Source organism: Vigna umbellata, chromosome 6, assembly GCF_029865625.1.
Source record: "Vigna umbellata cultivar VRB3 chromosome 6, Vumbellata_1.0, whole genome shotgun sequence".
Classification (NCBI taxonomy): domain Eukaryota; kingdom Viridiplantae; phylum Streptophyta; class Magnoliopsida; order Fabales; family Fabaceae; genus Vigna; species Vigna umbellata.
Genome location: NC_142170.1, coordinates 7998113 through 8011186, shown reverse-complemented (window position 1 = coordinate 8011186; position 13074 = coordinate 7998113). Strand labels below are relative to the sequence as shown.

The 13074-nt window shown below is 33.9% G+C and overlaps 1 protein-coding gene and 1 long non-coding RNA gene across 10 annotated transcripts; both read right to left on the bottom strand.

The window, feature by feature from the left end:
• Positions 1-1587: 1587 nt before the first annotated feature.
• Positions 1588-4642, bottom strand: LOC148196713 (uncharacterized). The gene is made up of 3 exons (XM_088093497.1): positions 4437-4642; positions 3956-4263; positions 1588-1736 (listed from the first exon to the last, which is right to left on the bottom strand). The coding sequence occupies exons 1-3, from the start codon at positions 4640-4642 to the stop codon at positions 1588-1590; spliced, it is 663 nt and encodes a 220-aa protein (XP_087949623.1).
• Positions 4643-8005: 3363 nt separating this feature from the next.
• LOC148196712 (uncharacterized) lies at positions 8006-11573 on the bottom strand. 9 transcript variants are annotated; one of them, XR_015780159.1, is made up of 7 exons: positions 11248-11573; positions 11016-11103; positions 10791-10887; positions 9909-10005; positions 9613-9714; positions 8547-8746; positions 8006-8343 (listed from the first exon to the last, which is right to left on the bottom strand). It is a non-coding gene; the product is annotated as an uncharacterized LOC148196712 (long non-coding RNA). The 9 variants fall into 9 exon arrangements; XR_015780156.1 differs by lacking the exon at positions 11016-11103 and adding an exon at positions 9367-9426; XR_015780161.1 differs by lacking the exon at positions 11016-11103 and adding an exon at positions 9367-9426 and having other exon boundaries at positions 8547-8743.
• Positions 11574-13074: the final 1501 nt, after the last annotated feature.

The window sequence follows — 13074 nt, the reverse complement described above, 5'->3', positions numbered from 1 at the left end:
AGAAAAGTATGCCTAACATTTTTTGGGCTGAAGCAGTCTACACTGTAGTTTACATTCTAAACAGATGTCCAACTAAGGTAGTCTAAGACAAGACTCCTATTGAAGCCTGGAGTGGAAGAAAGCCATCAACTAAACACCTACGAGTATTTGGATTTATCTGCTACATACATGTTCCTGATCAAAAGAGGCACAAGCTTGAAGACAAGACTATACGAGGAGTATTTTTGGGATATAGCACACAGTCAAAAGGCTATCGAGTTTACAACCTACAAACAAAAAAGCTCATCATTAGTCGAGATGTTGAAGTTGATGAAAATGCTTCTTGGAATTGGGAAGAAGAAAAAGTTGTCAAAAGCAACATTCTACTTCCAGTGCAACAATCTCAAGAAGAAACTCAAGAAGAGGCAGAAAATTTAGGTACGCTTTCTCCACCTCCACAACAAGATTCTTCACCTAAATCTAGACCAAGAAGAGTAAGATCTTTGGTAGACATATATGAAACTTGCAATATGGCCATGATTGAGCCTAATTGTTATGAAGAAGCATCAAAGCAAGAAGTATGGGTCAATGCTATGGAAGAGGAAATTAAAATGATTGAGAAGAATAACACTTGGGAACTCGTAAATTGCCCTCATGGAAAAGACATCATAGGAGTGAAATGGATATATAAAACAAAGCTCAATCCTGATGGAACTATACAAAAGCATAAAGCAAGATTGGTTGCCAAAGGCTATTCACAGCAACCAGGAATAGACTACAATGAGACATTTGCTCCAGTTGCTCGCTTAGATACAACTAGAGTTTTAATAGCTCTTGCAGCACAAAACGGATGGAACACCTATCAACTGGATGTCAAGCCAGCCTTTCTAAATGGGGTGCTCGAAGAAGAGATTTATGTTGAACAACCACAGGGCTTCATCAACGAAGGCAATGAAGGCAAAGTACTAAGACTTAAAAAAGCATTATATGGCCTGAAGCAAGCTCCTCGAGCATGGTATATCAAGATTCATAAATACTTCATCGATCAAGGATTCAGGAGGAGCAAGAGTGAGCCAACACTATATATTAAGGCACAAGGTCAGTACCATCTCATTGTCTCTATATATGTCGACGATTTTATCTATACAGGAAACAATATAGAGATGATGAAAAATTTAAAGAAGACATGATGAAGACATTTGAAATGACCGACCTTGGCTTGATGAATTATTTCCTCGGTATAGAGGGGAAATAAGAAAAGGAAGGTATATTTATCTCTCAAAAGAAATATATTGAAGCTCTATTAAAGAAGTTCAAGATGAATGGTTGTAAACCTGTCACTACTCCGCTGGTGGTAAACGAGAAACTACAAAAAGATGATGGAGCACAAGAGGCAGATGCATCGCGCTACAGGAGTTTAATTGGAAGTCTCTTGTATCTCACAGCCACATGACTAGATATTATGTATGCTACAAGTCTTCTATCAAGATTCATGCAAAAGCCAAGTCAGATTCATTATGGAGTAGGAAAAATAATTTTAAGATATCTACAAGGCACAAAGGAGTTTGATATATGGTACAAAACCATGACTAACTCAAGGATGATTGGCTACACATATAGTGATTGGGCAGGATCAATGGACGACATGAAAAGTACGTCAGGATATGCTTTCTCATTAGGATCGAGTATTTTATTTTGGGCATCAAAGAAGCAAGCAACCGTGGCACAATCAACAACAGAAGCAGAGTATGTAGCAGCTGTTGAAACCACAAGTCAAGCAATATGGCTACGAAGAATACTTGAAGAAATGGGTGAACCACAAGCTGGACCAACTATTATCTATTGCGACAACAAATCGGCAATAACAATAGCAAAAAATCCAGTCCATCGTCTAAGAACAAAACACATAGCCATTAAATATCACTTCATTCGAGATGAAGAGACAACTAAACAAATATGACTGCATATATATTTACGAAGACCAAACTGCATATATATTTACGAAGGCATTACCACAACCAAGATTTGAACTACTGCGCACAAGTATAATGCAATTTCTATCTGAGGACGAGTACTCACGGAACATCAAGATGAACCGCCAGCTTAGCATAACCACATTCATACTTTACAAATTCCAATATTCATTCATGAGTCGTTCCTCCCCGGAACGCTCGTTCATAATCCAACACATTTCATTCATATCATATTCCCTTCATCTTTCATTATCAATCATCTTAGTTTCATCTTTCATTATCCATCATCTCAATTTCATCTTTCATTATCGATCATTTCAATTTCATCTTTGTTTAAAGATTTTCAAGGACACCAGATACTGAACGTTCAATCCTCACTCAGAACGAGGACGAACACTGGGAACGAGACAGTGAAGTCTCTAGTTCCAGAATAGGATAAGACCAAGAGGTCACTGTCGGTTTGAGAAAGAAACCGACTACAACTATATATCACAAGAACGACTAGAACGAACGTTATATACAAAGTGAGCCAATTAGATGAACTGACTCTTGAGAGTTCCAACCGAACACCGAAAAGGACCATGTCAAGTACTAAGGCTCTAAGCGGGAATCAATGGGTGTAGACACTTCAAGACATTCAGAGAATAATACTTAGAAGGATTCACCTTAAAGACCCGAACGCTTATGGAAAATTAGCTTATTTAAGTTTAGCATCACGAAAACTAAATGACAGTCAATGACTGAGCACGGTAGATAGAAAAATCTATGAAAGTTGGAGGAACGTTATTTTCATCGAAATATATTATAAAAGAAAATAGTACGAGCGCTTGGTGTAAGACCGAGCAATACTCAGTACGAGCGCTTGGTGTGAGACCAAGCACTACTAAACTTATAATAGAAAGATTAATAAATATAATAAGATACTATTCGAATAGTGTTTAAGAATAACTAAAATATACAAATACATATATTTACAAAATTTAAGTTTATCACAGAATATTCAGATACAACTACGCTTGGCTGAACGCGCAAGCATAGTATTACCACACGAAGACGCTCGTCCTCAACTAGGATTCTTTCCAAATGAAAGGATCCAATTTTAACCAAGGTTACTAGTATTACCGAACGATCAATGACCGTTCAATGACGAACATACACTATCATAGGAAATTTCATATCGAGGACTCATTTATCTTCAACTCATGTCTTAAGACATAATTTCATAACTTTATAAATTCATATCATAATCAATTTTCATACTTCATACAATCCATATCATAGTAAATAATCATATTCCATATAAACAAGCATATCAACATTCATACTTTATATACATTCAACCACTCAGCAACATGCATTCATTATCAACGAACGTACAAACGAACATACAATTAAATTAGATAAGCTTCCCTTACCTCTGAGCGTGAACGAACGTCCTAAAGGCAGAATTAAGGCTCGCCTGACTACAATTTCTTCTATCCTCACGTTCAAAAATTCTTTAAACTAAACCAAACAACAGAAAACCAACAATGGCTCAGACAAGACGACATCATGCAACCAGAACTTGGTTTGCATGTACCAGAGAACGAACGGCTAAGGACAAGAAGAACGTACCAGTTCAGAACTCGAAACCGTTCGGTTCAATCTGAAGCTCTTGACGCCGTAAGTGCTTCTACGGTGCCTGAACGATGATCGGAGAAGAGAAAAAGTAAGATTTCGTAGAGAGAAGGGAGAGCTTTTAGTGAGAAGGAGAAGAAATGAGAAATATCAGAGTTTTGGAGAAGAAGATGCATGCAGAGAGTGTGTCGTAAACTTTCAAAAAACTCATTTTTGCTTAAAACGAATGTCCGCTCATCTACTAACACCTGCATTCCACTATCTGATTTCCGGATCACCTCCACTTGACACCTGGCGTCCGTTCAGAGGGTTTTTGGGTGCGTTTTTAATGGTTCTGACATTTCCCCTAACTACAAAAATTTTCGTCCTCGAAAATTAAGACTTACCCGAAAATAGATGGGGATACAAGTCTCTTATGGAATCCTCCACTTCCCATTTAGTGTCGCCAGTCTTCTCGTCCCAGACCACTCTCACCAATATGATGGCTTTTCTCTTGTAGTACTTGGTGCGGCTATCTTCAACACGAACTGGTTGCATCTCTAGCGTTCGATCTTGACGAAGACGAACGTCTTCTAACTCCAGTACATGAGAAGGATCGGCTATGTACTTCCGAAGTTGAGAAACGTGGAAGACTGGATGAAGATTGGACAGTTGAGGAGGCAAGGACAACTCATACGCCACTGGTCCAATTCTCCTTAGGATTTGATAAGGCCCAACGAATTTGGGAGCAGCTTCTTAGGACAAACGACTCTGCCTACTCCAGTAGTTGAATTCAGTCTAAGAAAGACATGATCTCCTGCAGCGAACTCCAAAGGCCTTCTTCTCTTGTCAGCATAGGACTTCTGCCTGCTCCGTGACGTTTTCAACCTCTCTTGGATTAACTTCACCTTCTCAGTTGTCTGCTGAATAAGTTCAGGTCCAGTCAACACCTTCTCTCCTTCCTGGAACCAACATAGTGGCGTTCGACACTTCCTCCCGTAAAGAGCTTCAAAAGGAGCCATTCCGATGCTGGACTGGAAACTGTTGTTGTAGGTGAATTCAACCAAAGGTAAGACTTCATCCCATACGCCCATGTGATCGGAGAAGAGAAAATGTAAGATTTCGTAGAGAGAAGGGAAAGCTTTTAGTGAGAAGGAGGAGAAATGAGAAATATCAGAGTTTTGGAGAAGAAGATGCATACAGAGAGTGTGACGTAAACTTTCAAAAAACTCAGTTTTGCTTAAAACGAATGTCCGCTCATCTGCTGACACCTGCATTCCACTATCTGATTTCCGGATCACCTCCGCTTGACACCTGGCATCCGTTCAAAGGGTTTTTGAGTACGTTTTTAATGATTCTAACACATGAACTCTAGCATTTGATGTATGAAGCCAATATCTATCATTTGTATGAACGAACATCTACTACAACTAAAGACAACTACAACACTTCTTCCAACTACTACTTCTACATTCAACTATCTTTACATTTTTTCTATCCATCAACTATTTCTTTCCCAACTTCAAAATACTAAGGCTGCCCCGTTCACGTAAAACAAATCCTTGTTGTGGCTACTTGTTATACTCTGCACCTTAATAGCAAATGCGCCATATGACCTTTTCCGGTTCTGCGAATGATATCATTAGTCGATGAGACAATGGCTGGTTCGTGTTTATCTAGATTTTAGAGACGGGACACGTCGAAGATGTGTCAGATTATTTTTATTTGGGGTTGATTTAGATGCATTGACTCTACTGAATTCACCTATTCCTATCCAATGAATAATACATACGGTAACATTCTAAGCAGATTAAGACTGATAATTAGTTAATCAAACAATAACCACACTCCATTAACGCTAAACCAAATATATTTTTGACCCGGAAGCTATCTTAAGCGATAGAAAAATTTCACACTCATTGGATTTCAATGGTTTTAAAATCATTATGCATCCCTATTCACGAACCAAATTAACTTAATATGTGGACACTCTGTATTTTCCACTCTAAGATAATCATATAAATATATGTCTTCAATTATGCATTGACTTTCGCAGCTTAAGTAATATATATATATCAGCCGCATAAGCTATGTACAGTGTGACAGATACAAAGATTCCATATAAGTGCAAAAAGATTCAAACTGATAGGTTCAGCTACCACTTTTATCTGCACCAAGGAAGTGGGCAAATTAAGAACATAATTGACATCAAATTGTATTTAACATCAATACTTATACCATTACACTTAATGAAAAATATTTAACATAAAACTCAGAATATCACAAACTAAATTTTAAGATTAGTTTAATTTCATAAAATCAATCTAATGTAAGTAAAACAATATGTTCTGTGTGAGTAAAATAATATGTCTAATAAATAATAAATTTTTTTGTTAAAATATATGTTAGTTATGATATTATGTTAAAAAATAACTTTAAATTTAATTTAATTTTATAAAATTAATTTATAAAATAAAATTTATATTTAGTTATATATTATAAATTAGTCGTAAAGTATAAACGTCGTGATTATACACTGAAGGTAAGTCTCGGAGGATCTGTTACATCGCTGGCAGCATCAACAAAAGACCAACCATATTTATTTCCTCTTCTTTATCACAGTCCACTGTCTAGTGGTTATTCATTCATGGTTCTGCAATACAGAAACCATGAAGCAGAGAAAAAGCTTTATGAGTCAGCAAAAAGGCAGTGCGGCATATTCATTATCCGATATCAAATTTTCGTTGCGCTTTGCATGGGCAAATGGGAATTGAATATTAAATGAGCCATGCTTTTTCATTGCAAAAGTGTTGGCGGCTTAACGTATATAGTGATGCAAACTCGTAGTTCTGTCATCTTTTTCATCATGGTTTTCTCTTCCTATAAACTAATATAATGATGCTGACATAGTTCTCAACTATCAGTCACTCAGCAACATCATGATTTCGTCAATGATAATAATATTATCCATAGTGCTTAATATGACATCACTGCCACCTTCCATTGACTCTAATTCAAATTTCAAATTTTATATGACCTCCACATATACAACTCGTCAGCTACAGTAATGGGTAACGTCATTTTCTTTACTAATTTATCAAAGTATAGTTCTAAAAAATATTTTAAAATAATTATTCATTTCTTTTGTATTAAAATATCAATTAAAAGTAACCTAGTTAGTCAATAATTCTTCCATACTTAAATTCAACCCTATCCATATCTATTTTAAAAAAACAAAGATATATATAAATTCTTTAAAATTTAATAAATTGATTTATTTAATTAAACGTATTGTTACATTAGTTGCATATAACATATTAAAATTATATATGCATTTTGTTTTTTAAATATCAGACATGTTCACGTAAAATTTCAACTTAATAATAGTTATATTAAATCATAATAATGTCATTTTGGTGAGTATTTTCATCTTGTAATGCATTAAAAAAACGGATTTGTTAAAACTCAAAATTCGTCAATAATTATAAAAGTCTATTTTTGAAAATTAAATTATTGATTGATTATCAAAGGTAAAATTTTCATTAGTAAAAGATTCTTATTGTTATAAATGACTGGATATGAAATATTTGAGGATGATTATTAACATATTATAATTGTAATAATTGATAATTATTTGTTAGTAAATATCATAATTTAATTCTTTTTTTCTTTTTTTTTCTAATTTTCTTATGTTCTTTTATCCATCTCTAATTTCTGATAAATATATTAAAAATTTAATTATTAACATACTTATCATTGAATTTTCAAAAAAAATCATTTACTAACGTACTTTATTCCAAAATAATCAAAATCTAAAACAAGAACTTTGATGTCAATTTAGTGACAACATACACTACAAAAATCTACATTTTTACTGGGGGTTATTTTTTCCATTTCCGGCGGTTTTAACCCCCGAAAAATAGGTTACCCGCGGTTAGGAAAAGTGCCGGAAAAAGCTGCGTCGCTAAGTAATTACCGGCGGTTTTCTCAAAACCGCCGGTACTAGCGGGGGTTTTGTCAAAACCGCCGGTACTAGCGGGGGTTTTGTCAAAACCGCCGGTACTAGCGGGGGTTTTGTCAAAACCGCCGGTACTAGCAGGGGTTTTACGAAAACCGCCGGTACTGGTGAGGGTTCAAGTTTTCTTACACATTGTTGGTTGATAGTAAGCTTCCTTGCAGCCATATTAACAGCCTGGAATTATATATTGAAGTCATCAAGGTTTTTAATAATATTAGAGCAATACGAGAATCAACTATCTTCCTTTACCAGTAAATTTACATCAAATCGTTAAAATCCTAACTTGAGGGGTGTTTTATCACTAACAAACACAATCACAAAAATGTAGAAAATTAATGACAACGACAAAAAAGAGTAAAGCTATCACTACAAAAAAACTGTTATTTAGTTGAGGTTTATTTTCCATTTTACATATATAAAATTATAAAGTACACCAAAATTAATCAAAAATAATTTTATTGATAATTTAAGATAAAGTACATCAATTGACAATTACAATGTAAAAGATACATAATGTTTAAGGAACATTCAAAATTGACTAAAAGTCTAACACGATAGAAAACAACTAGACCAAGTAAAAACACATGGACTAATGTTGATGACCTAAACAAAGCCACTAGAAAACATCATCTTGCTTCTCATTCAACTTATTTGAAACTCGTCTTCCCATGAGCAATTCCAACAGCACCACTCCATAGCTATACACATCACTCTTGGTTGTAAGGTGACTTGGGACAAGGCAATGACTCATTAGTTAGCTTCATCAAATATAAGTTTCTGTGACAAGTCAACGACATCACTCATTAATTAGCAGCCCTTCAATTACCACAACAGACAACTCTCCAAACAATTACAAGTTCATAAATTCATCACATCAAATTGCAATGCAAAAGCGATATTAGATTTCCATGGTTGTGAAAATTAGAGAAAATGACAAAAGCCAAAAATAAAAGAGAAAAATGGAAATGAGGAACACATACCAAAACAGAGAGAAGAGATTTGTAAAGGTGGATGCAATGGAGATGGACGCAAAGTTCTGCATCTCTACCAAACTCCACCACACTACCTTAAATCACAAACTAACATCCTACAAACTCAGACACTATGTGTAAGAACCCTTTCATTTCACCTTATGTGATCCCTCCATGCTGTCTCTCTTCCCATTATGTCTATCCTTCTTCTGGATGACAAGAAATAAAAAATAAAAATAAGAACAAAAAAATCCAATAACAATCAATAGTATAGTGTTATCATTCAAATTGTCACTTAGCATTAGTTACTAAGAACTTTCACACCTACAAAAAGTAGCACACCACTGAATATCCTGCCATACTTTCAATATTCTAAACACTTTTTACATGAAATAAGACTTCAACTAATGGAGAAATCAACTTATATGATGATAACTAAAATGAGAGTGAAATGCAATAGAGTAGGCAGTGGAGGTGTAGTATACCCAGGCTTGAGTTGTTGCAGTTACCAAAGTGGGAAAAAACTCAAACACTTTTCATTAATTATGAATAAATTATGAGAGCACCAATGTGTGAATAACATAGGGTTTTATGGTCAGAGAAATCTCAACATTCACAACCACTCAATCAAATTATTCCAACTCTTCAAAAGGAGGATTCTTCAGCCATCACCCTACTTATATTATTATTATCACTGTTATCGCATTCTTTTATTCTCAAGCTAGTTGTTTCTCAAAAATTTAATTCACTACATCACCTAGAATCATTAAAATGATATATAAATTATAAAATTCAATGAAACCTACACTTCACATACTTATTATCTTACCTTCTAGCACTGAACCATCACGAGAACCTTTATATGCTCATTTGCAGGCGGCTTCATTTCCTTCAGAAGCATATATGAGAAAATCCACTAAAATGTGTTTCTTTCACTTTCGTTATAATTGATTTGAGATTCTCTACTTTTGCAAAAACCTTAGTTACCAAACTCTATTCTTTTCGAGGTTTTGCATTCACGATTCACTAACATCCTTATACATAAATAACAATTCCAAGAATTGAAGGTAATTACCTCTATGAGAGTAAGCAAGAGGCGTCTAGTGAAGTCACTGATGGGCTGTTTAGCGTTGCCTAACCTTTCAACGACAACGGAAGCGAACACATTCAATTGGAGCTTGAAGTGGTCGCCAGCAAGAATCATCCCATCCAACATTCACACAATTAGGCATATTAAAAATGCATGTCTTTGCATAATGTATTTACGATTCCCCAAAATCAAAGAGTGTTTAAGTAGCGTTCAAAGTGTGAATCAGTTTTCGAGTAAAAAAACAACCAAAATTGAATTAAAAGATTACTGGAATTTGGTACCTTCAAAGGAACAGTGAAGAAGAAAAGCAGACATGCATGTGATGACCACAAAAGTGCCCTAGAAAACAAGTACCCTTTCTCTCTAAGCTTTCATTTCCTACAGCAAAAACATTATATAATTAAGTGAAATAATAATAATAATAATAATAATAATAATAATAAGCTTAAAAGAGAGCTTCCATGTTGAAGCATATTAAAAGAGAGCTACTAAGAAGATGTTTTATTAGAATGACATTTAACTGATATATGTTTTCACAGTTTGTTTTTGTTTATCAGTTAATGGCACATCTTTTTTATTCACACATCTCATAATGTATACTTTACATGTGTTTTCACAAAGGATTCGTGCTAGGACATCAACCAGTTTATACTAGAGTATCAATGCCTTATACTTAACAAAGAAGTTTATAACCTGGAAAAATGGCCTTATTTTGATGCAGTGCTCACTATGAAGTTATCATTTAGAGGTAATTTAGTTTTCTTAAAAGAATAAAAAGAACACAATTAAAATTGGTGAAGCTATGTAATTGAAGAAAAGAAGAAAAGAAACAAAAACATGATATAAGTGCTCTGATGTAAAAGAAAAAATTCAAATTTACAACAAAAAGATTCGAATTCTGGAAAATTTCAAAACAAAGCTATCAAAATGAATGAAGAGAACTAATTTTAATGCCAAATTCCCATTCCTTGCTGAATTTAAGAATTTTAAAAATCCAGTTTATCTATTCTAGGTTTGAAAATCTTAATGAATGAGTGTTGCGTAAAGTTAAGGCTATGCATGATTTAGATGGTTGGAAAAACCATATAAAAAGTTTCAGACATTCATTTGTACCATTGCTTACATATTTTATAAATTAAAACTAATGTTTTTTCTTACCATACCTTGTCAAAATATAAAAACATAATATACACCGTGCAAACCTCCTGAGACAGAGTACCCACTGTTGGCACCACCAAATTTTCCACCAGCGTGCAAGACCTGCAAAGTTCAAAGGAGTAAATAACTGTTATCCAAAAAGATCAAGTACATAAAATATCTTTGCGAAATTGCTTTTGATATAATACGAATTGCAAAAATAAAAGAGCATAAACATAGAAATCACAAACCTGAAGGAGATGATCTTTAGAAACGATGAATAATATTAGGTTAGAGTGAAAAATGAAGATATAGATAGAGAGACAGATGAATACATACCTAGTGTGAATTGAAATGGGAAGTAAAAGAGGAAGGAGAGGAACTAAGTATTAGGAATCGGAGGCTCAAGCAAGAGGAAAAGAACACAAACAATAATCTAATTGAAGAGATAAGATGAAGATTGAAGAGATAAGATGAACATACCAGAGAGGATTTGAGTTGGAGGGGTTGGAAACGGGAGTGATAAAAATCGCCTCAACAGAGTCCTCGCTGCCTCGACCTTGCCGCATCGACGTCGACGCTCAGCCTAAGCAGGGGAAGGCACAAAGCAGAAACGAACACGAAGCAGAGGGGAAATATTGTGATGTAGGAAAGGGGTTTGGCAGAAAATTTGATGAAGACAGCGGGGAGAGATGCTCCACGAACACGTAGTAGGGGAAGATTTTGATGAAGGCAGCGGAGAGGGAGGGAGGGAATTAGGGTTTAGATTTAGGGAATTAGAAATGAAGGTGCGGGAAAAGAAGGTGAACAATAAGGATGGCCGAAAAATTATTCAAAATAAAAAGCCACCTGCGGTTATAAGCATAAACCGCGGAACTTATTCGGGGTTTTCCAAACCGCCGGAAACAAACCCCTCTTAAAATTACTTATTTTTGTAGTGATATCTGTATATATTAATATTTCAAATTATGAACAAATATTTTTATCAATTGTAAATTTTTTAATTTATTGACAAGTTTTACTTATATTACACGTAAAATTCATTATTAACTTATATTTTCGTTAATAATTAAAATCGTATCAGTAATTTGACAATTTCTTGTATTGATGAGAAATTTAATTAATTTGAAACCATTATCAATATAATTAATATCATGACGAAAATAAATATATCTTCATTTTTTTTTATCAAATTAGTAATGCTTAAGTGTAAAAATATCTTTAATAAATGTTGACTTATCAACGAGCGACTCAGATGACTATCTTCTAATCTTATAGCTTTTTTCACATGGAATACACTTCAATCAACAATGCTCTAATATTAAATTGAAGTCAATAATTATATTTAAACACGTCGCTAATACTGTATACGAAAATCGAATATACAGTCTTTGTGAGCTACGTAGTTATTAAATTTATTAGCCTCACTTTCCACTAATCTTAAGTAATCAATGACATTATTATATTCGAGTCTATATATTTTTTAATAGTTTTTTCTTTTCGTCGTGGAACCATTATGGTTTAATTTTTTATTTAATCTTTTTACCTTACCAAACAAATTATTGCAGAATATATATTTTCTCCTACAATACTCCAAATTTTCGTTACTTTTGACCTAACAGATCTTGAACTTGTTTATATGTGGAAATCCAATTGACACTGATATTGTCCAACCAAACACTCTTTTTCGGTTCGCCACATTTGGTATGATGAGCTTCACGTTCTGCTGCTTTCGCCCTCTCATATTCAGACAACGATACTGTAAAGCAATTAATTCTAAAGAAAAAAATACTGTATGATATAACGTGTATAATTTATTAAAAGTTAAAAATTAGGTAATACGTACGCATATATATACTTTTAGAGAAAATTAATAATGAGTTTAAGTATTACATTAATATAAATTAAAATTTATGAAAAAAATTAAGCAAAATATCATAAAAAGTAAAGTAATTTAAAGGTAAACAACTATTAATAACATATACAATGTTGTATTTGAGTTTTGATCTGATGTTATATTCTCGTGTTCAAGTTTATGACAGATTAAACAATCATTAACATTTTTATCATAAATTTATTTAAATTTTTCATGCAATTCTGATCTCTCTTGCTTGTTATTATGTACTGTAAATTTTTGTAACATGTTATTGCTCTCAGTTAAGAATTGTTCTAACTGATTCCCTTCCCTTTTCATTTCCAAAAGATCAGCCTCAACCTTTGGGATGCTTTCCACATCACTGGACAATCTATTTGATCTCATCCCTGTATTCAGAAACAGCAAATTCTTGCTTCTGCAAATCAACCTTCAAC